Here is a 26,219-nt window from a genome sequence, read left to right as displayed (position 1 = left end):
TGTCCCTCTGAAGCACCAACAGGATGTGTTTGTTATTTTGCACTAAAATGCTTGCAAAGCAGCCTTATTTTTCCTGGATCATAATTTTCAGTATGAACATAAATTCTGATGTGTGACTACGTGTGCACGGCTGTCCGTCACTGTGCTCACAGGCTGTGCAGCACACTTCCTGAGCGCTCGCATCTGCGAGAACCGATCTGCACTCTAGTTCTCTTCTGCCATCAGCCATTTTCTGTGGTTTCCTGCAGCATGCGTTTGACTCCTTTTAGGGTCTTGTTGCTCTCCAACTTACTGCTTCTAACCAGTTCTGAGAAGCCACATGATGAAGTAGATTTGTGTGTTTAAAAAAAAAACAAAGCAACAATAACAAAAAGAGGAACACATAAATTCTGAAAGAACCTTTAGGCGGTAAAGGACGTGAGCTGTCTTGCATAGACATTATTCTCATCCCTCTGAGGAGGTGCAGATAGTCAAAATGGAACTTCCAAAGAAGGGAGCTATCGTTTGGGTTCTCTGTAAAAGAGATTTACATTTTTCGGCCAACAATCAAAAAACAAAAGGGAAAGCAATTCTACGAGTGTTTTGAAAAGAAATATTTTTAATTCCTAAAAATACTTGCAATATTAAAATCAGAAACTGCCTTGAATCTTAATTATTTAGACAGCAACAACTCCCACTGTGTTGGTTCTTGAGCTTAACAACCCATGTCACAATTTAAAATAAAAACTGAGTGTTAATAAAATACTATGAAGACAAAACTAAATTACTAAGAGTAATGCATTAGGGCATTCCATGTTAAATGAATTTAATTAAGAGACTGCAAATAATTTAAGGGAGACAGACTCCAATAAACTGAGATAACTAATTGGCTCTAAAACCACTAAAGGCAAAAGCGGCGGTTTTCAAGAATCGTATTCTAAAGTGAGCCACACAAGGAGCAGTAGCTTTCTAACTTGCCTTAGCCCAGTGAGAATGATCAGACAGATCACATTAGACAATTAGAATGGCCTGAGCAAAAGTTTTAAATATTTTATAACACATTATCCCAAAATAAAAAGATGTGGCCTTCCCTCTTTTAGAATGACCACGTTAAAAACGGGCTTGAAACTATCATGTTAAAAATTGATGCTCTTCGTTGCAACTGATAAAGCTGAATGGGGAACTAATGGCTCCAGTCTACAGACAGGTCAGATGATAAATTTAATGACCATTAATGTTCTGAAAACAGCAGTATTACAACAGTAATATGCTAACACATACATCCTCTCACAGTAGAAACTAACACCGGCATTCTTCTTACAAACAGGATAGGCACAAGAGTTAAAGTCTTAACCCCAGGCGATAAACCCAGGGAAGACTGAAATCACATTGTAAATGAGTTGTTTATCAACCAGGAAGGCTGGGTTGTGGGTTCAGTAATCTTATGCACTGAGTCCAGTGTCAGACACTAAAAAATAAAGAAGACTTAAAATATCTCAGGGGCCGGCACTGTGGCATAGGTTAATCCTCTGCCTATGGTGCCAGCATCCCATATGGGCACTGGTTCTAGTCCCGCTTCTCCTCTTCAGATCCAGCTCTCTGCTAAGGCTTGGGAAAGCAGCGGGAGATGGCCCAAGTCCTTGGAGACCTGGAAGAAGTTCCTGGCTCTGGATTGGCCCAGCTCCAGCCATTGTGGCCATTTGGGAAGTGAACCAAGAGGATGGGTTCTCTGTCTCTCACTCTCACTGTGTCTGTGACTTTACCTCTCAAATAAATAAAATCTTTAAAAAAAAAAAAAGATATATTCATATGGCAGTTGCCTTCAAAAGTCACCCCACACACATTGAACTTCTGCCTTTCAGGAGAGGCCACTGGAGCAAAGACACAGGGACAAGCAGTGCAGCCACATTCACAATCCAGGTAGGGCAGCTGGGGCAGAGGGTTGATGGGAAGGGAGAAATTCCCACTTGTATTCTCTGAATACTTTGCAGGTCAAATCACTGAGAGGGTGAGCATATAATAAATGACTCAGTCAAATCCTATCTTGTTTCAGGCTGGATAACTGTGTGATTATGAATATCTGATAATTACTTGAAGTACTGGATGAAGATTACCAAAGAGTTGGAAATACAGTAATACACTTAGCCCTAAAACCATGCTGAACAAAAGGCTTAGCTTTCGACAACACTGAACATGAAACGGGGTCACTTGGATTTGAAAACATATCTGGTTACCTGAGCTTCCTGACGGTCTGGATTCTAGCAAAGGGGAATTGAACGTATTAAGATAAAATTATCAAACCAACACGAACACTGGAAAACACAATTATTTTATCCATCTCCCATGAAAAGCAGATGATCAAAAAAAAGTTTTACATAAACATATCAAAGGCCAGAACACTGTGTTCTAAAAAACAATACCTAGTACAAAGGCATATCACTAGCTACAGAGAACTCACAATGGTTAACCTATCCAGAAGATACAAGTGTCATTTCACGCTGGAGTCACCAGGTTCTACTGTTCCCAACAGCTCACAAAGACAGATGTAATTCAAGAACTACATCTTCTTTTGTATCTGCCGAGATAGCCTCCCTGTTTCAAAAATCATAGGAGGCTATCTAAATTCGAATTAAAGCTGCAATGCTAAATTACTGCCCCTATTTATAAATGGCAAAGAAGTAGGAAGGCCAGCTCAAACAACAAACAAGGGAGACCCGTGGGCCTTTCTTCAACTGCTTCTAGGCAGCTGGAATGGTTGCCCTCGTCAGAAAGAACACCTCTCACTAAAGGAACTGGCTGTTAAATTCTTAAATGGTTCAAGCACAGGAACATGGGGATTCCAGGACCAGAAGAGAGACTTAATTTCCATGTTCCTCATTTTACTAACTTGTGACACAAGGACACAGTCCCTAAAACAAGTGGGATTTATCAGGTGATAGGCAAAGTCTGGCTCCTTCCCCAACACGTTCGTGTCAGAAGAACAAGGAACAGTATCCTACACTCACTGACATGTCCTATGTCCCATGTCCCCTGCGCAGACCCCACACGCGAGAAACGAACGAAACACTTTTGGCTAAGTCAAGTGATAAGAGCCACAGCTGCAACTCTCATTCCTCATCCTGTTTTTAAGGAATTAAAATCTTCTTGCAGGTTAAACAAACGAAGGGAGGGAGGCAAGGAGAAAGGGCTGGGAGGATTCAGTGAGGTCTGCCTACAGCTTCACTCTGGAGAGAGGAAGTCATGGGGAAGTCCCGCGGCACTGCACTGTTACACACCTAAGAACAATCAAATCCGGGAACGCTGTGAGGCTCACTGGAAGTAGCCTCCGTGGAGCCTCACGCCGTATGTGATGCTTAGGAATTCTATATAACCAAGGTAAGAAATTGAAGATGACGCTCTGAAATCCAGGAACACAGTTCTAACAGTTTAACGAGTGAGACAATTACTCTTCTCTCTTCTTGTGTTAAAGACTTCCTTAAATCAAACAAAACCACAGGTACCCGGCCAAACCGCAGACATCATCGTTGCCCAGTGTCCGTTGTTTTACATAGTAAGTGCCCTGGTCTTACCAGCTTCCCAGAGAGGTACCACCCAAAGGAAGGCCGCCTTCCTTTGGCACAAGAAGACCCACCAATTCTCCGGCAGACCATTAAAGAGCGGTCTGGGTGCTATCAGCATTTGCAGTACTTGAACTTCAAGAGGAATTTCCAACAAATTATTTCCTGCTAACACTGTTCTAGTTCAAAGCCACCCACTCCCCAGTGGGGAATGGCAGGCTAAATTGTTAGGGCCATTCAATCTACTTGGGGAATGAGGGGGCGTGCAGAAAGCTACCACTTGAATGGACACCCTCTCCCGGCCTGAGCTTTGCTCTGGGAACCAGGGTTTGCAAAATGAACAATCTTAATTGGCCCCAAATCAAAAGCAGGATAGGACTGCTCATTAGCTAAGGATACAACTTTCCAGGGGAAACTGGGGAGAGCAAGGTGGCAAGGACGAGGGGGTTGGGCAGCCACAAGCTTGCTGGCTGGAAGACGACAACCAGCCCAAAACACGCAAATGCCAAGGGGTGGCACAGGATGCCAAGTACACGAATAGCCCAGCAGCTGACCCAGATGAGCACCGAACTCAGAAACCCCATCCTCCTTCAAGACTTCATGATTTCCCCCACACACGCTTAATAGGATTTAAAAAAAAAAAAAAAAAAAAAAAAAGTACCTGTCGCAACAGGGCGCACCTTTCAACTACAGAACTCCAGGTTGTTGTGCAAAACCATCCTCAACCTGGAAACGGGAAACGGAAAGAAGAAGCAGAACACGCCATTAACGAGGTCAGAACCCCGGCTGCTCTTCCTGGACGGGCGCCGCAAACACCTCGAAACCGACCGATCCAAACGCCCCTCTACACGGACGGGCGACGCCGCAACCCGGGGCTCTCGGGGTCAGCTGGGGCCGGCCAGGGCCAGCCGGAGGCCCGTGCCTCAGTTTCCCCGTCTGTTAACGGGGAGGCAGGGCAGAAACGGAGACTGAGTCCCGCACTGTCTTCACCCCAAGACCCCTCTTCTCCGGGAGTCCCAGAGGCGGCGGCCAAGCTGCCACCACCACTCAGGATCGAGCACTCCCGGGAAGGCTCGGCGACAAGTGGAGACCCAGGGTGGGGAAGCCCGGGCTGACGTCAGTGGGCTCAGCACCTCGCGGGCCGGGGAAGCTCGGCGGGCCGGGGCAACTAACGGGCCGGCGCCGAGGCCCGACCGTCGCCGCGGCGGCTCCAGGCGCCCTGAGGCCGGGGAGGGGCGCCTCAGAGGACTGGGCCGCCGGCCACTCGGCCGCCCGCTCACTCACTCACCCACCTAGAGCGGCGGGACGTAACCCCTTGCCCAGGCTCCCTAGCCCACGTCCCGGGTCGGCCCCGTCGCCCCACACCCACCACCCTAGTATTTACCTCCGACGCGCGGCCCCCGCGCAGCCGAACCTGCTACCTGGGCCCGCCCCCACCTGCCCCGCCTCCGAACCGCCCAAGAGGGAAGGAGGGAGCGGGGGCGGAGAGGGCGACCGCTGAGCTAACCAATCGCTGCCAGAGCTCCCTTCCTACGCGCGCCCTGATTGGGCCTTCCTGTGGCAGACCTTCCTCCAATGGCTGCCCGCCCGTCGCTGGATGAAGGGACTTTCCGCTCTGTCAAGCTCGGTGGAGCCAAAGGGAAAGCAGAGGGGAAGGGCGGAGAAGAACGGGATGGGGGCGGGGAGCTCTGACTGATTGGACGAGAGACTACGGACGCCTCATTACCATTGGGTAATGTCGGAGCCGGGGCGGGGCGCTTTGCTAGTCCCAGCTCCGCCTCTCAAGCTCATGCTCGGGTCTCGGCTCTCTGCCTCAGCTGTCAAAAGGAGGCTAGGGGAGGAGCCCGGATGAGAGCTGGTAATAGGGTTCCAGGGTTCCAGAAAAGAGCAAAGCTTTAGAATCAGACCTAAGTTCGAAGCTGCTGCTCTCTCAATTAGTCACCAGTTGTGGGGGACCTCGCATTCAAGCTGGGTCTCAGTTTTCTCATCTGTAAAATGGAGGTGACAGCGACACCTGGCTTAAACGCCGGAGTGTCTTCCTCCCCGCCAGAGGCGGCCTGCGAGTCCTGCTACAGTCTGTCGTCACCTGCGCGGGTCCAGAATCTCCCTCTCCGCACGCTGCCTCACCCAGCCCCGCGCCCCTGGACGCCAGCCAGCACTTGGGTGTAGTTACAGATCCGATTCCCAAAAGTGCTCAAAATATATAAGGAAATGCTTTTTATAATCAGTCCCAGAGCCTCGCAGCGGGACTTGCTGCACTGGATACTCCTGTTAATTACTTCCTTCTCCTTTGACATTTTAGGTACTAATTATGGAAGAAGGTGATTAATACTGAGAAAGGAGGAGGGGTGTGTGTGCGCGCGTGTGTGCGTGTGTGTGCGCGCGCGTGTGCATGTGCGTATTTAATGACACAAATTTCCCCAGTGGAAAGCGATACGTTTCTGAAGATCTAGGGAACTGAAACCAATGAGTGCATAAAACTAGTCATAGAAGTGATTACTAACTCCCTTGCCGTAATCGCCCGGAGTGAAATGGACCTCTTTTGAAAACCTAAGCCTTGATCCCCTCCCGCTCCTCCTTGGTCTACCCTTAAACTGCAGCAGAAGCAACAAGTTGGGAGTCTGGCTCCAGTGGCCTCCGGCAGCGCTGTTCCCCTGTAGAGTTCGATTCTTCAATAAAGCTGATAGGGCTCAAAGGTCGTAGGCAGGCTGGCTGGCTGGGAGAAACTATTAGCCTCAAGATGGTTTTTGCTTGCCCATATACCAAGGAGGAGGGAAGAAAAGAGGAAGTGGAGTGAGGGAGAGGTATTCTGAATCCTTTCACACAAGACAAGCCCTCTCACTTCCTGCACCTGGCCACACTGCTCCCCATTCTCTGTTCCGTCCCCAGGACCACTTCTCTCATTTGCATTACCACCTGGCCCCTGAAGGGCACCTCTGATGACGCTGTCCAGTGCTGCTGAACTCTGCTTCACTGGGGCTTTCTTTGCCACCAGGAACAGCCAGGTCCCCCTCTCGATCCTCCCATCACGGTTACTGAATCAGTGTCAGGGCCTGCTCCACCCACCCAACAGATCCTCAAGGCTGACAGATGGGCTTATCTCAATCACCATCTCCTATCAGCTGATAACAGCCACCTGGACCATTATATCGAAGCTGATTCTGAAAGCTGTGTTCAGCCTCACCTCGCAGAAGAGGTGACCGCCAGGGGATGAGATGGGGAAATTGCATCCTGTATTTGCAGTCCTTGATTAAAGTCCAAAGATGAAAGTCCAGAGAGGGAAAATAACTTCCTCCAGCCACCCAGGAGATGGCTTGAAACCCTGATTTTTCCTGATGCCAAGCCAGGGCTCCTTCCACTGTGTTTAAGTAGGTTCTCCAACTGAAATGCCCATCCTCTGCATTCCAGATTCTTCCTTCATGGAAGTCCCAGCCTCTTCCAGGAGTTTCTGCAGATGGCCCAGCCCTCACTGAGCACCTGTCTGCCCACTAGCCCATGGCCTGTCCCATTCAGCCTGGCCCCGGGCTCATGCAACTGGTGGTTGACTCACTGAGCAGGCGCCAGGAAACACAGAAGTGTGTGAGAGATGGCACCCCCTGCCTCTGGCAAGGGGAGACAACTTTTAACAAACTGATTCAACAATCACCCAATTGCAACAGTGGTGAACTTCCAAGGACGCCGCCTCTGAGCAAACACCAAGGGTGGCTGGGAACTCAGGAAGGCCCTGTTGGAGGAAGTCACCCTTAAGAGAAGGGGGAGAAGGTGAGTGCCAGCTGAAGGCGGGGCAGGGGGGTGGTCCAAAGGGAATAGGAAAGGACATAAACCCGGAAGGAACTGAAAAAGACAAGGAGTCGGCGCTGTGGGGTAACAGGTAAAGCCGTGGTCTACAGTACCAGCATCCCATATGGGCCCTGGTTCGAATCCCAGATGCTATATTCCGATCCAGCTCTCTGCTATGGCCTGGGAGAGCAGCAGAAGATGGCCCAAGTCCTTGGGCCCCTGCACCCATGTGCGAGACCTAGAAGCAGCTCCTGGCTCCTGGTTTTGGATGGGTGCAGCTCCAGCCGTTGCAGCCATCTGGGGAGTAAACCAAAGGATGGAAGACCTCTCTCTCTCTCTCTCTCTCTCTCTCTGCCTCTCCTCTCTTTGTGTAACTCTTTCAAAAGGAAAAGACAAAGCCCAGGCCATGTGACACCACAGGACCTTGGCAGCCAGGGCCACTCCCTTGGAAGGGAGTCGAGCAGGGTGCTTGACTCTGGTTCTAAATTGTCTCTCATAGTTCCCAACAAGCAGCCATCAAAGCAAATGCAGCCCTCTGCCTCCCCATGAAGTGGTAAACTCTAGGCTACTTAGTAGGGTCTATGACCTGAGAAACACCCCATCAGGACTCAAGGAGCCCTCTTGGTGGCCCTGGTCATGGTTCCTCGTAGCTCCTGCCCCATGCTTCCCAATGGCCACTAGAAGGCACTCCCAGCCCCACCAGATTCAGGGTTGATCCCACTACCCACTCGGTGACCTCCCACTCGACACCGCCAGAAGCACACTCCTGAGGGTCCCCACTCCCACTGCAATCCTCTGCCCTCCTCATCCCAGTAACTGGCAACTTCCAGGTGGGCGTCAGCTTCCCATGGTCCCAGCCATCTTCCCCCCAATCCTGCGACCATGGGCGATCAGGAGCTGTAAGCCGAGGGCTGACTGGACGGAGGCATCCCCACAGGCAAAGCCAGGGTGCCAGTGCTTTCTCCATGGCATCCCAGCACTGTGCCTTCACGGAGGACTGAGGATGCGATTCCCTCTCAGGGAGGGAGACTCCCAGGTGCAACTCCACACTGGTCACCTAAAAGCTCTTTCTGATGAGATAAGGGGGATTACTTTAATCATCTGTAAACTAATCCAGCTGAACAATAAACCCCTGCTCTCTCATTTGAGCATTTTTACTGTTGACAAATGATTTCTGTGTGATTCTAGGAACACCCCCAGAAAGGACCAGGACACAGAGCTGTTCACTGAGACCTTTGTGGTACCCCTGGAGCACATTTCGGGCAGCTGATGGATTAGGCATGGTCTCACGTCAGAACGTTCTTCCTCCCTCAGGAAGGAAACACTAACAGCAGGAGGGAAAAGGGGACTGGTTCTTAGAAGCAGCCCCAACTTCCATTTTCTGGTCCCTTGAAATAGAGCAGCTTCTTTATTCATTCCACAACTGTTTACTGGGTACCTACTACATGCCAGGCACCACTGTGGACTCGGAGGATGCTGTAGCGGACATGGCCCCTGTTCCAGGGGGCTGATATTCTAGGGGAAGAAAGACACAAAAGTGCATCAGGTGGTGCCTGCTGTTAAGCCGGGCGGGGGGGGGGGGGAGGGGGGAGAGTGACTGAGGACTGGGAGGTGGCATTTGAACAAAGACATGCAGGAAATGAAGTGAGCCACACCACTCTCTAGAAGGGGAAGAGTGGTCCTGAGCGGGGGGTGGGCAAGTATAGAGACCAGGAAGCAGCAGCACGCTTGGCACTGTCCAAGGAGAGCAAAGAAGCCAGTGTGGCTGCAGCACACAGAATGGGGGAGTGAGGAGCAAAGGGGAGGCCAGAGAAGATGCAGGGGGCATCCAGGTCAACAGGACACCCTGACACTGACCCTGCACGTGACATCCTAGGGGGTCTGGGTGGGCGCAGTGGCTGATTTGACAGGCAGTTGAACGGCTCACACGTGAGTTCAAGGCAGAAACAGGGAGACCAGTCAGGAGACTGTTGCAGCAACCCAGGGGAGAGCAGGTCCCAAAGGAGCCCCTTGCCTCCTGCGGGCAGGGAGAGGGCAGGTAGGAGGCAGGAAGGAGGGGCACATGGAACTGAAGAGGCAAAGAAGCTGTTCCAAACACAAAAGGAATGTGGCACTCCCAAGAGGCTGACGGGAGAAGGTTGACGCTTACAGGATTGGATTTGTGGACTGTTCGGGAAGCAATGATAATGTAGGAATGAATTTAGAGAGGGAAAAAAGAAATGTAGGGGAAGCAGCAGCCAAAGACCTTGGGTTTCCAGTCTGCACGGCTAGGGTCCTTCACATGTAACCCTCCCAGGGGAAACTGCCCGGGGCCCATCCTGACATCCTTTATGCCTCTGCCATTCACCGGTCACCACCACCCAGGATCTGCCACTGTGCATCCCTCAGGCACCGGCATCGCCAGGGTGTCGCTCTGATGCTGTGCACATTACCCACCGGGCTGAACGCCCGCCTGCAGGGGGACTTCAAGCCGGATTGCTGCAACCATGGGAGGAAGCTCTCGCCTCGACTCAGCCCCCGTGGAACGTGACTCCACCTCTCACACACTGTGCGGTGGCAGCATTTCAGCATCTTGTTTTGGTGCTGTGAGGCGGAGTGGGGCGGGGGGAGCGGGGAGGACAGAAACACTTGGATTGACATGTTTTTTCTTCCAGAAAGATGAGGCGGATAATTAAAGTCTGGGGCTCTATTGAAAATGCTCCTGCTCCTCCAGCTTGTTTTTCTTTCACCTAAATATGATGCATTCTTGGCACACATCGGTGGGCTGTTTGCTCCTGAAGCCCCTGGCCATGAGCATTGACCTTCCAGGCAACTCCCCCACCTACCACCTTAAGATGAAGACTCCCAGCTCACTAGTTCCCTGCAAAGTCCTGGAGTGTGTTCAGTAATAACTACCAAACTTTTGAAACTGATGGACCTTCTCCTACTCTGAACTCTGACCTTAACTGCATCACAAAATCTCAGTACCACCCTTGTAACCTCTTTTCCCCCTAGGTGGTGGCATCCATGCCCAAAGACCCCACCCCCATTCCAACGCTGAGGAGGACCCCACCGCCGTTAGCTCTGGCTGGGGCATCTCTGTGGGCTCCAGACTCCCACCCCACCTCGGCATCCCCACCTGCCTCCCCGGTTCCACATCTCATCCCAAACTTGACAACATCAAACCCAAGTCCTGCCCCCTTCTAAGCTTGCTTCTTACCCGTGGTCCCCAGCTACTCAAGTCAGAAATCACGGAGTCATCCTCGATTCTCCCCTTTCCCTTCTCATCCCATCCACTTGGGAGCCCTTAGAAATCTGGGTATAAGAGGGCTGGGGAACCGCTCTTCTGCCAAGAGCTATATGGATATTTATAACAGCATTCATGGGCCATAAAAAAATAACTTACAAAGTAGCCTGCTGTAGATTTGTTGAATTCCAAGCAACCTGCAGTTGCCAAGCAAGTTGGTGGGTCTTATATGGTCCGCAGGCCAGATGTTCCCATCCTTGCAAAATGTCTTCACTCTACCTCCACTACCAACACCTGAGGCTGATCAAGTGCCTTTCCCTTGCAACAGCACCATCCCCATGGTTGTGTTATTCCAGTCCCATCACTGCTCCCCGCCCCCACCCCCCGGGAGCAAGAGGTCTTCTGAAAGTGAAAACTGGGCTGTATCTATCCCCCTCTAATAATCTGCCATTGCTCTAAGATCAAAGACCAACTCCTCGACCATGGCCACCAGGCCCTTCTTGAACTGGCCCCACCTACCTGTGCAAACCCACGTAGTAACAGCCTTCCCCTCACTTGTCTCTGAGCTTCCTATGCTGCTGTAATACCACAAACCCAAGGACACCAGTTACTCTCTTACAGTCCTAGAAGCCAGAAGCCCCTAGACGGGCTGGTCCCAAGGCAGGGGACGCCATGTTCCCTCCAGAGGTTTCCTTGCCTTGCCCAGCTTTTAAAGCTACATCCCTTGGCTCGTGTCCCCTTCCTCCAGCTTCAAAGCCAGCAGTGCAGCCTCTTCCCTCAGCGGTCACACTGCCTTCTTGTCCTGTGTCAAACCTCCCCATGCCTCTGTCTTCCAAGGGTACTTGTGACCGCGTTTAGGGACCATCCAGCTATGCCAGGATCATCTCCCAACTCAAGGCCCTTATTCACATCTGCAAAGTGCCTTTTGCCAGGCAAGGCAGCATTCACAGGCCTCCAGGGTTAGGACCTGCGTGTCCTTGGTGGCCATTATTCTCCCTGCCACACCTACTGACCTCTTTCTCACAACAAGGTCTTTGTCCAGCTTGTTCCTCGTGACCACCAAGTCCCTTCTTCCCTCTTCCTCTGTGTGTCCAGCCCCTTCCGATCCTTGGAGATACAGCTCAGCTGGCTCCTCCTCAGAAAACCTGTTGGAACCCACCCCTAGTCTGAAGAAGATTCCTTCCACCACACAACTTTGCTTCTGTCCCTCCTAGGCCTTACCGTAATGGGCCTTACTTTCTATTTGGATGCATTTTTACATTGTGGTGAACTGTGTTCTGCCCTCTCCTTCCCTTTCCCATCAGTGCCACAGGCTGGGGACTGTGTCTGCCCCGTTCATCTATGGGCTGTCCTAACACGCCTGGCTAATTAATCAATCACTGCTGAACTACTCTGAGGACTACGGCGTGGCGCAGACAGACTGCTGTGTGTGTCTGTGCCTCACAGAAAGCAGCCTCATCTCCACCTGCTACACCAGAAACAATGGTCTGGGCAGAAGAGAGCACCACCCGCCAAGAGACCCACGGACACACTTGCACACAGGAGCCCAGGGAGAAGCCGCAGCACTGAGGGCACCAGACACACACAAAACCTCAAGGAAGCAAGACTTCTCTCTGGCAAGCAGCCACCTGAGCCCTTGCTCATTAAGTGCAGCGAAGAACGATTCAACACAGAAGGCTGCTCGTAGAAGAAAGCTGTACACAGATCTCCCCCGTCTTTCTCCTAACGTTAAAGACTCCTGGAGCCACTTGGAGAGAATCAAGAGAGACACGGGGCCTCTGGCGCACCTGCTGTACCCTTTCTGCCTGGGCACGCCAGGCTCCCGCACCGCTCAGAACTTCATGCTGGGTGAGACCCTTCAGAGCCGCAGCCAAATGTGTTTTGATTGCCAGGCCTATTTCTAAGACTTGCTTCTGCCTGAAGCAATAAATCACCCGGTTGAAAACATTTCCCTCCCCCTTCCAGTCGAAAATGGTGCCTTAAAATTTGACAAGTTTTATGATTATTTAAAAATGTTTGCTCTCTCTGTGTAACTCTGACTTTCAAGTAAATAAATAAATCTTTTTAAAAAATGTTTGGTCACAACAAAGACAGCTTTGGTGATGCAGTTGTTTTCTGTGATTATTTATAGCACAAAGTTCATGGTCATGTTTTCTATAAAAGTATAAACTTGAGAGAATACAAGGTGGTTTATAAATATTAAACAGTTTTCACACGTCATCATCTTTGACACAGGACCTGATGGTTCACGAAGGTTTCATAGGCATCCTATTGAAAGACCCAGAGACGTCTGCTTACAAGGAGGGGCCCGATTTTGCCCTGTAAACCTTCACTCCATAACTGAGTGTCCCAAAGCATTCTGGGAAGCCTGTCATCAACATTCAGGACACAAACACCAACCAGAAGCCTGGCGCGCTCTGCGATGCTGGCCCAGGTTAATTTTCAAAAGGTGCATTTGGATGAGGAGCTGTTTCTCAAGGCCACACTGAGGAGTAATTGATTCCACTGGAAAGGAAAGTCCCCCTGTGATCTCAGCTGGAGTGTGCTTGTATCTTTTGTGCAAATCCAGAATGTCTTGAGGAACAAATGGCGGTCATGGGTCCCCTTCCAACAGCACCAGAAAAGACAGCGGGGGCAGTTGTAGCCCCTCCCGCCTTGGACGCTGGGTCTGGGGTGGGGGTGCCACCCGTGATATAGCACAGCTGAGGACAGGAATCTTCTCGATCTCATCACGTGCAGCAGTCCAGGCTGAGTGGCAGGACCAGAGGTGACAATGGCTGGGCGGATGTCCAAGAGTTGAGACGTGGCAGGAAGTTGCTTCTTGAATACTCTTCCCGCTTCCTGAGAGGAATGGGCAGGGGTCTGTGCTAATGCTCACGTCCCACTGACCCACGTCAGAACCCTGCAGTGCCTCTTGTATGCCCATCGGCTGAATCTTGGGAGGCACTCGAAGGCAACACTAGGCCTGGGAGAAGCCTGTTGGGGAAGACTCCTGGGCTCCCGGCTCTTCCAGAGGAAGGACAGAGGAAGCTCTGTCCTTCTGGGCAGGACAGAGCTCAGTCGGAATGGGCCGCTGCCAGACGGGACGCAGCTCCTGGGGGCCAAACGCACAGACGTCACAGCAAGAGTCTGCTGTCCCTGTGGCTGAGCGCCTCCATTTCCTCTGGAGAGAAAGGGTTCCCGCGGAGCCTGCAGGGGACCAAGTGGAGAGGTCTGCGTGAGGACAACGAAAGAGCAGTGCTTTCCAACCACGCTGCTCCGCTCTCAGCCCACGCCGGGGAGGGGCCCAGCCCAGGGGCAGTGCTCCTGGAGGGCAGTCTGCGCTGGGACCCAGGGCACGCAGGAAGTGTTCTGCATGCAAGGCTCCGTGACTTTGCAGAACGCGGGTGCGCCACACGCGGCCCAAGGCCGGCCATTCTTTTTAAGGCAACAGCAGAATCTGTCAAGAATGCAATGAGCAAGTCCTGCTGCTCCCCCAGGCTCTGTCAACAGGCAGCAAACAACATCATAACCCTTAAAATATCAACCTGATGCTGGTGGCTTGTGCCTTGGAAACAGACTGTGACATTCCTTAGTGCTGTGCAGTGGCTTCACCAAAGAAAGAGAGAAAACCTACACGCTGCCCAGGACTTGATGACCTCCCAAGCTACAGGGATTACTAAATGATACAGAGAGAAAACTCTCCAGCCCCGTCTTTAGAAGCTTTTATTTTTAATGTTGTCATTTGATATCAACATTTGCTGCTGCCTTGATATGCTTTTTGAGGAAAGGACAAGATCTGCACATTTGAAGTGGGGGACACGGCCTTGCAGGGATGAGGCATTAGCCCTGTAACATGCGGGAGCCCAAAGCGCTTGGGCTGAGACGGTAGGTGTAGGGCTGGTGGTGTGACACACGGGGTTAAGCCGCCACTTGGAATGCTGGCATCCCATATCAAAGCACTGGTTAGAAAACTGGCCGCTCCACTTCTGATCCAGCTCCCTGCTAATGTACCTGGAAAAGCAGCAGAGGATGGCCCAAGAACTCGGGCCCCTGATACACATGTGGGAAACCAGGATGGAGTTCTTGGCTCCTGGCTGTGGACTGGCCCAGAACTGGCCATTGCAGCCATTTAGGGAGTGAACCAGCAAATGGAAGATCTTTCTCTTTCTCTCTTTCTCTCTCTCTCTGCCTTCCAAATAAATAAAATAAATCTTAAAAAAAAAAAAAATGACAGTAGGTGTGGAGAGTCTGCAGATGCAAATTGGTGTGCCCATCTGCCCATCTGCTCATCCGAGAGGACCAGCCCTTTCTCTCTGGATAATTACTGAAATTCTGCATGGGGTTCTGGATTGCCAGCTCTTTTTAAGAAAACCCTGTGGGCCAGCACTGTGGCATAGTAGGCTAAGCCCCTACCTGCAATGCCAGCATCCCATATGGGCACTGGTTCGTGTCCTGGCTGCTCTACTTCCAACCCAGCTCCCTGCTAAAAGCCTGGGAAAGCAGCAGAAGATGGCCCAAGTACTTAGGTCCCTGCACCCACGTGGGAGACCAGAAGAAGCTCCTGGCTTTGGATCGGTCCAGCTCTGGCTGTTGCATCCATTTGGGGGGTGAACCAGTGGATGGAAGACCTCCCTCTGCTTCTATCTCTGCCTCTGCCTCTCTGTAACTCTGACTCTCAAATAAATAAATAAATCTTTTGAAAAGAAAAGAAAACCCTGCAATACAGTTTTAAAATATTGGTATGTAGCCCAATATGTAAAACCTGTTCATGATGTGTTAAGCCAGGGGAAACCTTCCTGATGGTTTTGAGTGAGAAAGAGATGTTTGGAAACAAGGAAGACAAATCCTTGATTTCAACACTCTCTCCACGTGGAGGAAGGACTACAGCTTTCAGTTACCTAGAGCTGAACATGCGACTGTGCAGCAGCTCCACCCTGTGTAGCCTCCATCCGTGTTGCAGGGCTCTGATACAACAGCCTGACCTGTGAAGGTGGATGCAATGCCCAGGGCACAGAAGCTGTGCTCCTTTATTTCATTCTCAACCATACCCCTATCCACTGGGCTGTTTAGAACAGAGCAGTTCTCAGTAGGTACTCATGATTTTCAAACGAAAGAAGCCAGGCCAGTGCTGTGGCCCAGGGGCTAAAGCCACGGCTTGCTGCATCCCATACAAGAGTGTCAACTGGAGTCCTGGTTACTCAGCTTCAGATTTCGCTTCCTGCTAATGTGCTTGGGAAGGCAGCAAAGGATGGTCCATGTATTAAGTTCCTGCCACCCTCGAGAGACCCAGATGGAGTTCCAGGCTCTGGGCTTCAGCCTGACCCAGCCCCAGCTGTTGCAGCTCTTTGGGGAGTAAACCAACAGATGAAAGATTTCGATTTCTCTCTCCCTCTCTCTCCCTCTCTCTCCCTCTCTCTCTGCCACTCTGCCTTGCAAATAAATAAGTAAATCCTTTTTCTCTTTTTTCTTTTAAGATTTATTTATTTTAAAGGCAGAGTGACAGAGAAAGAGAAGTCTTCCATCCCTGGTTAACTCACCAAATGACCACAATGGCTGGGGCTGGGCCATACTAAAGCCAGGAGCCAGGAGCTTCTTCCGGGTCTGTGGGTGCAGAGGCCCAAGGACTTGGGTCTTCCACTACTTTCCAGGCACATTAGCAGGGAGCTGCACGGGAAGTGGAGCAGCCGGGACTTGAACCAGAACCCAAATGGGATGCTGGTGCTGCAGGTGGCAACCTAACCCACTCTGCCACAGTGCTGGGCCCAATAAATCTTTTTTCAAAAATTCAATTATCGGTCACTGTTTATAGAGATATGAAGCCACTTCCCAGACAGAGATCAAGATCCGTTGCATTGAGAACAAATTGACTGTGAGAGTCAGAAGGGATATTCAAAACACAGGTGTTCCTCTCTCCCCTCACTCCATTTTCCAGACTGGAAACCACAGACTCAGCGAAGTGAACGGGTCTGCCCAGGGACCTTACCAGACTTCCAGGATGGTGTCATTGCTTGCCAGGGCCTGCAGGAGGGCTTCTGCCCCCACAAAGGTGATGCAATTGTTGGACAGCCTGGAGAAGAAGGTGGGATGGTGAGCTTCAGGCACGCTCAGCTTTCCTCTTGCGCCTGTCCAGTTAAAGAGGCTTTGGGAATTAGCCGGCCTTCTGAGTCCCACCCACTCCCTAGACACGCCCCTCTCGTGTCTGAGCTCAGCCCCAGAGGCTCAGTCCTTCAGTGAAATGCAGCCTTCTCTGCTCAGCAGATTACTTCATCTGGGCAAGGAGGCCCTCCATGGGGGAGGGTCTGTAACATAGTGCATTTCAGTACTAGATTCCCTGGGTTCAAATCCAACCTATACACTTCTGTTTGGATCTCAAGCAAATCAATCCCAATTTCGTCAATCTGTAAAATGGGTCTACATGAGTACAAACTTTGGGCCCAGCGTTGTAGCGCAGTGGGTAAAGCCACTGCCTACAACACTGGCATCCCATATGGGCACTGGTTCAAGTCCCGGCTGCTCCATTTCTGATCTAGCTCCTTGCTGATTCACCTGGGAAAACAGCGGAGGATAGCCTTGGGCCCTGGCACCCATGTGAGAGCCGTGGAGGAAGTTCCTGGCTCCTAGCTTTCAACAGGCCCAGCTCCAGCCATTGCAGCCACTTGGTGATTGAATCAGCTGATGGAAGATCTCTGCTTCTCCCCCTCTCTCTCTAACTCTGCCTTTCAAATCAATAAATAAATCTTAAAAAAAAAAAAAAAGTACAAACTTTGTGGAGATAAGAATTAAACAAAGAATGTCCTATCTATGGCATTTGGCACAGTACCTAACTGATAAGACATAAAACTGATAAAAAATGTCACTTTGGGGGACTCAGGGTGCACAGGGACACAGATTAGAGAAAGCAGGCAGCTGGGGAGGGGGAGGGAAGAGAAGAGAGCTCACTATTTTGCTCCACTTTGCCTTCTAGAAAATGTCCACTTCTATCTTCTCCCTCCTCCACACTTTGGGAACTTCTTACAAGCTGACCCCTAAGGCAATGCTACCAGGAACAGCCAACAGCTGTTGAGGGCCCTCATTATCTATGTTCCATCAGTGAATGGAGGAGGGTTGGGTTGGCCCCATTTACACACGAGGCCCCTGGGGCACTTGGCCAAGGAGGACCAGCTGTGACAGTGGAGCTGGCAAGTGAACTCTGGCTCGCAGCCTGGATGCTTCACCAATGCTTGGCAGAAACTAAGCCTGGGCAAGAGAAGACAGGCAGCTCCATCTTTACAGGGAAGCGGAAGGGGACGCTAAATAACAAGGCTGGTGACAAGTAGCATGGGACAGTCCCTGCCCCTACACCCTGACCCTTGCCTGGCATCCACTGGACTCCAGTGTGGTAAGTCAGTGACACCGTCCGAGGACAAGCTTGCCACACCCACAGCCCCACCCCCACCCCACCAGGGTGCAAAGCTGGCATCTGGCTGGGACAAATCCAGGCTTCACCCAAGCCTCCCAGCCCACTTCCACCCAAATGGCAAATGGAAGTGTTTTGCCCAAACATTGGCAAGTCCCTAGCCCCTGGAAAAACAACACAAACACACATGGCCAGAGTGGATGGCGGTCTGGCAGCAAAGCTGTGCTCTCACGGAGGCAGCCGCCTGCCTGTCTCTGCAGGCAAGTGTTTTCCTCGGGCCACATTTGCCAGGGCGGTTGCTACCTTCCCCCAACAAAAGGGGCCATCGGTTGTACCCTGAGGTCCTCATGAAACCAGGCCTTGGCTGCAGCCTCAGAGAAAATGGACACAACCTGGGGTGTCGCTAGGCAGACTCCAGCTCACACCTGCTGGCCCTTTCTTTGTGGCGTGGTTCTCTAGCCACTGGGTCCACTAGCATGGAGGAAGCAACAGTGCCCCCACCACCTCCCCAGCCCCTGCTGCTGCCAGGACCTCAAGTCCCACAGCCCCTTTCCCAGCGTCCTCTGCTTCCCTCAGCCTAGTCCAAGCCTCCCTCATCTCCCACACCTCTTGCCTGGTCTCCCTGCTGCCTTCTAACCTTCTGGTCTCCTTTCCACACAAGCAAGAATAACCCTTTTATAACATAAACCAGATCACATGACTGCCCTGGTTAAAATCCTCCAAAGTCTTCCCAAAACTCCTTGCCATGGCCGAGGCCTGCGTGGCCAGCTCCTCCCACCTCCTCCCCACTCCACTCCTCCATCACATTCCAGCTGCACAGGCTGGCTTTCTGTCCCCGAAACCACTAAGCTCATTTCTGCCTTAGGGCCTTTGCACTTGCTGTTCCATCCACCTGAAATGTGCTTCCAAGAGCCTCAGTGTAGCAGCTCCTTCTAGATCAGATTTCAATTCAAGGGCCACCTTTTCAGAAAAGCCCTGCACCAGCTGCTGCAACCCCAGCCTCTCCCCATCTCCCTCTGGAACCAGAAATGTCCTTGTTAACTTGCTTAATCATTATCTGTCTCCCTCATTAGAATTTAAGAGCTGTGTTAGCAGGCGCCTGCCCTCTCCTTTTTCCCTCATTCTACCGGCACCGCCAGAGCAGGTGCACAAGCAAGATATCTTGGATGAATACATAGAAGCATGAATGTGTGCATAAATGAATGAATGTATGACGAATGAATGAATGAATGAATGATCACCTGAATAAATGTAAGTGTGCATGCTGCACAACACAAGAGAAACCACCGGCGATGGCCATCCCACCTAAGAGGGAGACAGCCTTGGAGTAGGGAGAGACATTTCTATCAGCAACCGGCCCATCCATATTCACTTGGCTTTGACCTCCAACTCTGAGGGCCACTGGCTGGCAGGACCTGCCTCTCTCTGCCTGAGGCTTTGCTCCTGACCCCAAAGCTGCATGTGCTGGAGAATTCATACCCTCCCCCACTCCCCGCCCCGAAGCATATGAGGCAGCAGCACATGGTGGATAAGTGCCCTTGTCTGGTTAGGTAACCAGCCATGTTCTGCATTCCTGTAGAGCCCCATCAGGACTGAGCTCCAATTTCTCAGTGATCACTGGCTCAAGAACCAGCCCCTATCGGTTACCTTCCCTCCCCCACCTCACTTCACTACTTTCCCACCAGTGTTTGCTGGACCACCTCCCAGGTAACCACGTTGGCACTGGAATCCTTGTCGACCCAGACTAACACAAGCTGCTGCTGTCCACCTAGGGTGAGTTACTCTGGCTGCACAGCTGCCCCAGGCTCTACTTCACAAACACCCCTTCCCCAAGGCCGGCCATCACTGCCCCAGCTACCACTGGTGAGGTCCTTACTTCAAGACTTTCAAACTTGAATTCCTCTTTAGTCCTTCTGCGAGAGAACACACGCCTGCATCCTGGAGATGGTTCTCTTCCAGGCTGGCAAGAACAAGAGAGAAAACCTCACTGATGAGATCACATTCATGATGTGCATAGAGATTAATCTGCATACCTCCTCCCATTTAGAAAATCCAACTTCTGAACACCCAAGTTCATGGATGAAGTTAGGGCAGGCAGATTCTCAATTCCAGGACAATTTTGCAAGGGAATTTGCCCCAGGGCTCTCCTAGATAATGAGTTCCTCCCATACCCCAGCAACCATATTCCCTTTCTTTAATGGAAGCTTCATTTCATTTGGGGCAGTCACATACTCAGTGAAAAAAAAAAATAATTTCCCAACATCCACTGCAGCCAGAGCTGGGCAAGAGACATACACAGGGCTTTGATACACAAGGGGAAGTTGACAGGAGGGGTTTCTGGGAAAGAGACCTGGCCAGCCTGTGGCTTTCCTCCTTCCAGGTTTGTATCCATTCTGAATCCTGGAATACAGAAGTAATATCGCAGGTAGGGGCAGCTACCTTGTGATTAGGGGGCAACAACTGTAAGGATGAAGTCATAGGCTAAGGACGATGGACCAGAAAGACACAGAAACTAGGCCTTTTGTAGCTACGACACCAGCCCTATGTCACCTACCTTCAGATTGCCTGTCCACGAAAACATAAACCTTTTATTGGCTTAAGCTTCTGTAGATGAAGGTTTCCTATCACTTGCAGCTTCATATAGTGTTAAACTAACCTAAATTTGGCCTGAAGCCACCTCCATACTTTGAGTTCCTATGCAGTGACCTGCAACCTAAGTTAGCACATAAATAAATTGCAATCTAAGAGTATATTCGTATAACAAACAGCCAAGTCTCAGCCAATCATAGCAGCTGAACGTCAGCCAATCACAGGCTGTCAGCTCATCTCAAATGCTGAGCTGTAACCCATCAAGCTCTCTCTGTGTGTCACCTCCCTTTACCCTCTGCAAATACTATTTGGCCACATTGCTGGGTGGAGCTCTCTGGGTCTTTCTTCTTGATCCATGAGCATTCTTTGCTCAAGTAAACACTGCCAAATTTAGTTTGTCTAAAGTTTTTAAGAGCAGTGGTAAGTGGTGCACTCACAATGAGGTGCTCCTCTACTTAGACATCCAAGTGACAGAATCCAATCAGTATATAGTCAGCGGCAAATTGGCAGAGCTAGCAAGCCCTGCCAACGACCAAGGCTGTTGTAGCACAAGTTTGCCTCCCTTCACTGTGCTCAGAGACAGGTTTTTCACCAAGTGAAGGTCTGTGGCATCTTTGCTGCTAAGCAGGTCTGCCAGCACCAGTTTTCTAATCATTAGCCCTTTTTAGCAATAAAGGATATTTTAATTAAGGTATACACTATTTTTTATGATATAAAGCAATTGCACACTTGGAAGACGAGCGGTAACAGAACTCTCCTGCACGGGGAAACCAACAAAGTATGTGATTTGCTTTACTGCACTGGGATGCAACAGGACCCATAGTACTTCCGAGGTATGCCTACATCCGATTTCTAGCAACGCCTCTAAGGTTTCAGGGCCTTTCTCCTTCCTCAAGAAACCACACTCAGCCTTTTTCCTCCCTGCTAGGACCTGGAACTGCCCAGAGCGCATCAGGAGACCCTACAGTGGCATCTAAAGGATGGAGAACTTGGAGTCCCTGCAGGTCAGCACTGTGTGCACAGTCCACGCTCCTCCTTCAACTTCCCCGAACTCCACTCCGCCTTCCAAGGTGGCCCCATGGATGCGGCCAGGGAACCAACGAAAGCTGTTCACTGCCTCTCATGAGCAGGGAACCCCCCCAAACTCACCAGAGTTCTTCTAGTGCCACGTTCTTCTCCAGCATCGATGCTAAGGCCTGGGCACCCACACTGCCAATGTTGTTCCCCACCAGGCTGGATGTAAACATGGAGCAAAAACGTCAGAGCACAGAGGGACCTCAGAGATTAGCTGATGTACAAAGAGCAAAACAGCACACACAGCCTCACTCTCCAGTCTGCTCCATATCAGACATCACTAACTGGCTACAGGACTGTTTTACACTTAAGACATCACTAATCGATTATAGTGTCTTTAAGGCCAGGAGCAGCCTTAGAGGCCTCCCCAACATGGTACACTGGGCAGCCACTATCAATGCACTGGACGTGCTTCTTGAGACAAACGCTCCTGATCCTACCCTGCATCTCCCATTCATGGGGAGTGAATGAAGACCTTGAGAGGGCAAAGGCTATCTCCAAAGTCACCCAGAGAGACTCAGTGTCCTGACTGCCTCACGTGGCGATGGGGCGGGGGATGGGAGTGCAGAACTGAAGTTCAAAGAGTTTCAAAGGCAGCTCAAGCTCCTCCTGGCTCTCACATGACCGCCGTAGGGCAGAGGAAGTCTTACCTGAGCCATTTCAAGCTTTGATGGTCACTCAAGGCTTCTGCCAGGGCCTGGGCCCCCTTGTCACCCACTTTGTTGCCCCAGAACCTGGGAAGAACAGCACAGTGAACCGTCAGTGTCAGTGCATGTTGGCTACATGTTCCACACACCCTCCAGTGCACTCCTGCTCTCTGCAGGCCCAGCCGACTCCAGCCAGGTCTCCCAGCAACGTGAACCTGCCCCCTTCTTCCTGGTGGGGTACAGAGGCCCACCCACCCCATACCCTCAGGGATGGGAGACTCACTCCCAATAGTAATACACCAAGTTGTGACATTTTTCCTTTTTCCTGACTTTATTTTTTTTTTTAATTTATTTATTTGAAACTCAGAGCTACAGAGAGAGTGGGAGAGAAAGAGAGAGAATTTTCTATCTGCCAGTTCACTCCCCAAATGACCACATGACCACAATGGCTGAGACTGGACCAGGCTTAAGCCAGGAGCTTTTTCTGGGTCTCCCACATAAGTGGCAGGGGCCCAGACACTTGGGCCATCTTCTGTTGCTTTCCCAAGAGCATTAGCGGGAAGCTAGATTGGAAGTGGGGCAGCCAGGACTTGAACTGACACCCACATGGGATTCTGGTATCACAGGAGGTATCTTAGCCACAACACTGGTCCCTTTCCTGACTTTAGTTCGGATCCTGTAAGTGACCCCTGGGAGGTGGTAAGTACCCTCTGGGAGCACCCAGAACAAGTCTAACTCTCCTTCACACATCAGCTCTTCATCTCTTGCTCCTTCTTATCACCTCCAATTGCTTCATGATATCTAACTCCTTTGCCCTCTGGGCCATTCTCCTGTGACCCTCTGCAGTCTGGAAATATCAATTTTTCAAAGAGGTAGAACTCAACTCGCTCCTTTTTTTTTTTTTTTTTTTTTTTTTTTTTTTTTTTTGACAGGCAGAGTGGACAGTGAGAGAGAGAGAGACAGAGAGAAAGGTCTTCCTTTGCCGTTGGTTCACCCTCCAATGGCCGCCGCGGCCGGCGCGCTGCGGCCGGCGCACCGCGCTGATCCGATGGCAGGAGCCAGGAGCCAGGTGCTTTTCCTGGTCTCCCATGGGGTGCAGGGCCCAAGCACCTGAGCCATCCTCCACTGCACTCCCTGGCCACAGCAGAGGGCTGGCCTGGAAGAGGGGCAACCGGGACAGAATCCGGTGCCCCGACCGGGACTAGAACCCGGTGTGCCGGCGCCGGCCTCAACTCGCTCCTTTTGACCCAGCTATTATACAGATGGGGACTTGCCCTGGGGGTGTATGTCCCCAAGGGAGCACGGAGAGCTGAACTCGTGTTCACAGCATTTTCACTCAGGGAATAGCGGTAGAGCCCTGGCTATGTGCCAACACTGCTCTGTGCTCCAGGGATATGACACTATAACAGCAAGACATAGGGCAGCAATCTAGGCAAGCAGCAACAGGTGACTAGTGAAACAGATCATGGACATCAAACCAATGCAATACAATGCAGCTCTTCTTTTAAAAACGGAGGTCACAATGAGGGCAGGTGTTGTGGCACAAGTGGATTGCGCTGTCACTTAAGATGCCTGCATCCCATAGCTGAGTGGCTGGCATTGAGTTCCACTTGCAATCCAGCTTCCTGCCAGTGTGCATCCTGGGAAACAGCGGATGACAGCCCAAGGACTTGGATCCCTGATACCCACATGGAAAACCAGGATGGACACAGCCCCAGGTATTGTGAGCATCTGGGGAGTGAACTAGCAGATGGAATGCCTGTCTCTGTCTCTCTCTCTCTCTGCCTTTCAAATAGATAGACTTTTAAAAATAAAAAGCCGAGTCATAATGATCTGAAAAGATACTCATAATATATTGTAAAGCAAAAAAAAAAAAAAAAAATATTTTAAATTGAAAAGCAAGATACCAAGCAGTTTGCATCATATGACAGTGTTTGTGGGTCTGAGCACAGTGTCTGGCCCAGACAGGTACTTTAAGAAATACGTCTTGGAAGAGAGCTAAGTGCCCCAGATGTGGCAGATGTGACCTGGAGCAGAGGAGAGCTCAGTGGGGCTCTGGCCCCTGGGCTGGGCTCCATTGCTCCAACGCAGCTTGGAAAGATGCTGATTTCTGAGCAGCATAGTCCTACAGCTGACGCAAACTGAAATCTGTGGGCAACATGCCTGTCTGTGAAACAGATCAGGGCACCTGGGCCCAAGGTTATTCTCTCTTTCTATAGTTTCAGGTGCTAAAACTGGCTAAACAGACCTCAGTTCACACGGCACAGGCGAGGGGCTATTGGAGTGCAACCCAGCGGGAGAGCTGCCCTGCCAGCAGTCAGGGGAAGCCTTACTTTGCGGCCCTGTGGATGTGGATCCCCCCTTCCCCTTCTAGGCCTGAACATGGCCCTACAGCAAGTGGGAGCTCAAGTATACCCAGGACAACCTCTCCAGTCTTATCCCTTCCCATTTCTTCCACTTCTCAAGGCTTCTCACCCTCAGCCGTACACCCACTGCAGAGCCGTTTTAAATTACTGATACCATGGGGCTGGTGTTGTGCTATAGCAGGTAAAGCTGCCGCCTGCAGCACTGGCATCCCATATGGACACCAGCTCCAGTCCCGGCTGCTCCACTTCTGATCCAGTGCCCTCCTAATGGCCTGGGAAAAGCAGCAGAAGATGACCCAAGTGCTTGGGCCTCTGCACTCACATGGGAAAGCTGGGCCATTTGGGGAGTGAGCCAGCAGAGGGAAGATCTCTGTCTCTCCCCCTCTCTCTGTAACTCTGCCTTTCAAATGAACAAAATAAAAAAGAAAATTTAAAAACAGAATCACCGACTCCTGAGTCTTGCACCCAGCTACTTTCATTCCACTAGTCTGGGGTAGGACCTGGGCAATGGTGTTCTTTGGACACACGGAGTAGTTCAATGTACAGCTAAGGCATAGCCCTAAGCACCCATGAGAACCTAGCCTATGGCACTGCCCTCCCCCAACCCTGGCATCCCCAACTTCCTGTTTATCAGATGAAGATGCAAGTACTGCAGCAGCCAAGGGCAGCCCACACTCTCTCTGGCTTGCCATCCCCATTGGAGCCTGGGCTGCCTTTGGGCCTATCCGGCTAAAGAGTTTCGCTTGCCCCCAAATCCTTGAAAGGCCCCAGACCTCTCCACGCAGGCCCCTCTGCCCCAGAGAATCCAACATACCCCAGGAACTGCAAGGAGCTGTTGTCTCGGAGCCCCTCGGCCAGCACCTGGGCTCCTTCAGCGGTGATGTGGTTATTCCCCAGCCTGGAAAAGAAGACAGAGGAGGGTGAGAGCCCACTGAGGGCAGGGGCCCGGGCTTGTCAGTGTCATGGGCAGAGAGAGCCAGATTCACCCAGGACACAACAGCCCCATAGGTGCTGTTCAGCTGAGCATACTCAATGGCTGCAGTGCCTTTTTTCCCACCAGCAGAGAAAGGGCTGTGGGACCTGTTATGCAAAGCAGTGTGACAGGTCTGGTTGCAGGTGGTTTCCCCAGGGGTGCCAGGGGAGCAAGGGGGACTCACTGTCTCACCTTCTCCTGTGGTCTCAGCCACTCTGGGTCTAGGCTCCCACGTGTCCCCGTGCCCTTCCTGGATCTGCTGTTACCTGTCCTGCAAGATCCAGGGCAGGTCTGGGAGGCTGGGCCAGCCGAGACTTCCTGGAGAGCTTTTTGCCAACAACAAGAGGGACAACACTGTGGGAGGGAGGGCGGGCCACAGGGAAGCAGCTAGGCTGGGAGAGAGCTGGGGAATCCCGGGCAAGGCAGGCCCTCCCAGCAGCCAAATCCAGGTAACCCGGTGAATTTCAGAGCCTGCCCCAGAACACTTACCCATAGCCCAGGTTCCCTGGAATAAAAACCTGTTTCCCCCTTTTCAAAGAGTTTTAAGCCTGCCTGCCTCCCGACAACCCTTAGAGGGCAGGTGTGATCATCCCCTTCGAGAGGGCTGTGGCACCAGGAGGAGGCTCAGAGCCCTCCAGCCCAGCTCCGCA

At 51.3% G+C, this 26,219-nt stretch overlaps 2 protein-coding genes across 22 annotated transcripts in view; both read right to left on the bottom strand.

The window, feature by feature from the left end:
- The window catches only part of CYLD (CYLD lysine 63 deubiquitinase), a 63,678-nt gene extending 58,677 nt beyond the window's left edge, over nt 1-5,001 (bottom strand). For 3 of the 17 annotated variants that reach the window (XM_051846744.2, XM_051846750.2, XM_051846751.2), the window contains exons 1-2: nt 4,921-4,991; nt 4,198-4,262 (exon numbers count right to left, since the gene is read on the bottom strand). The gene's annotated coding sequence lies outside the window, so the exon portion shown is untranslated. Of the gene's footprint in view, nt 1-399; nt 514-4,197; nt 4,263-4,828 lie in introns of all 17 variants that reach the window. The other 14 variants (XM_051846746.2, XM_070063180.1, XM_070063181.1 and 11 more) reach the window with 11 other exon arrangements.
- Nucleotides 5,002-12,645: 7,644 nt separating this feature from the next.
- Nucleotides 12,646-26,219, bottom strand: part of NOD2 (nucleotide binding oligomerization domain containing 2) — a 41,090-nt gene continuing 27,516 nt past the window's right edge. For 2 of the 5 annotated variants that reach the window (XM_008275044.4, XM_070063177.1), the window contains 6 exons: nt 25,411-25,494; nt 22,234-22,317; nt 21,659-21,742; nt 19,797-19,880; nt 16,508-16,591; nt 12,646-13,383 (listed from right to left, as the gene is read on the bottom strand). In XM_008275044.4, coding sequence (XP_008273266.2) covers nt 13,272-13,383; nt 16,508-16,591; nt 19,797-19,880; nt 21,659-21,742; nt 22,234-22,317; nt 25,411-25,494 — 532 coding nt within the window. In that variant the 3' untranslated portion in view covers nt 12,646-13,271. Of the gene's footprint in view, nt 13,732-16,507; nt 16,647-19,796; nt 19,881-21,658; nt 21,743-22,233; nt 22,318-25,410; nt 25,495-26,219 lie in introns of all 5 variants that reach the window. The other 3 variants (XR_001795775.3, XM_008275042.4, XM_017350884.3) reach the window with 3 other exon arrangements.

Source organism: Oryctolagus cuniculus, chromosome 18 (genome assembly GCF_964237555.1).
Source record: "Oryctolagus cuniculus chromosome 18, mOryCun1.1, whole genome shotgun sequence".
NCBI lineage: Eukaryota > Metazoa > Chordata > Mammalia > Lagomorpha > Leporidae > Oryctolagus > Oryctolagus cuniculus.
Note: the sequence above shows the minus strand (reverse complement) of the source record. Positions and strands in the feature narration are given on the sequence as shown.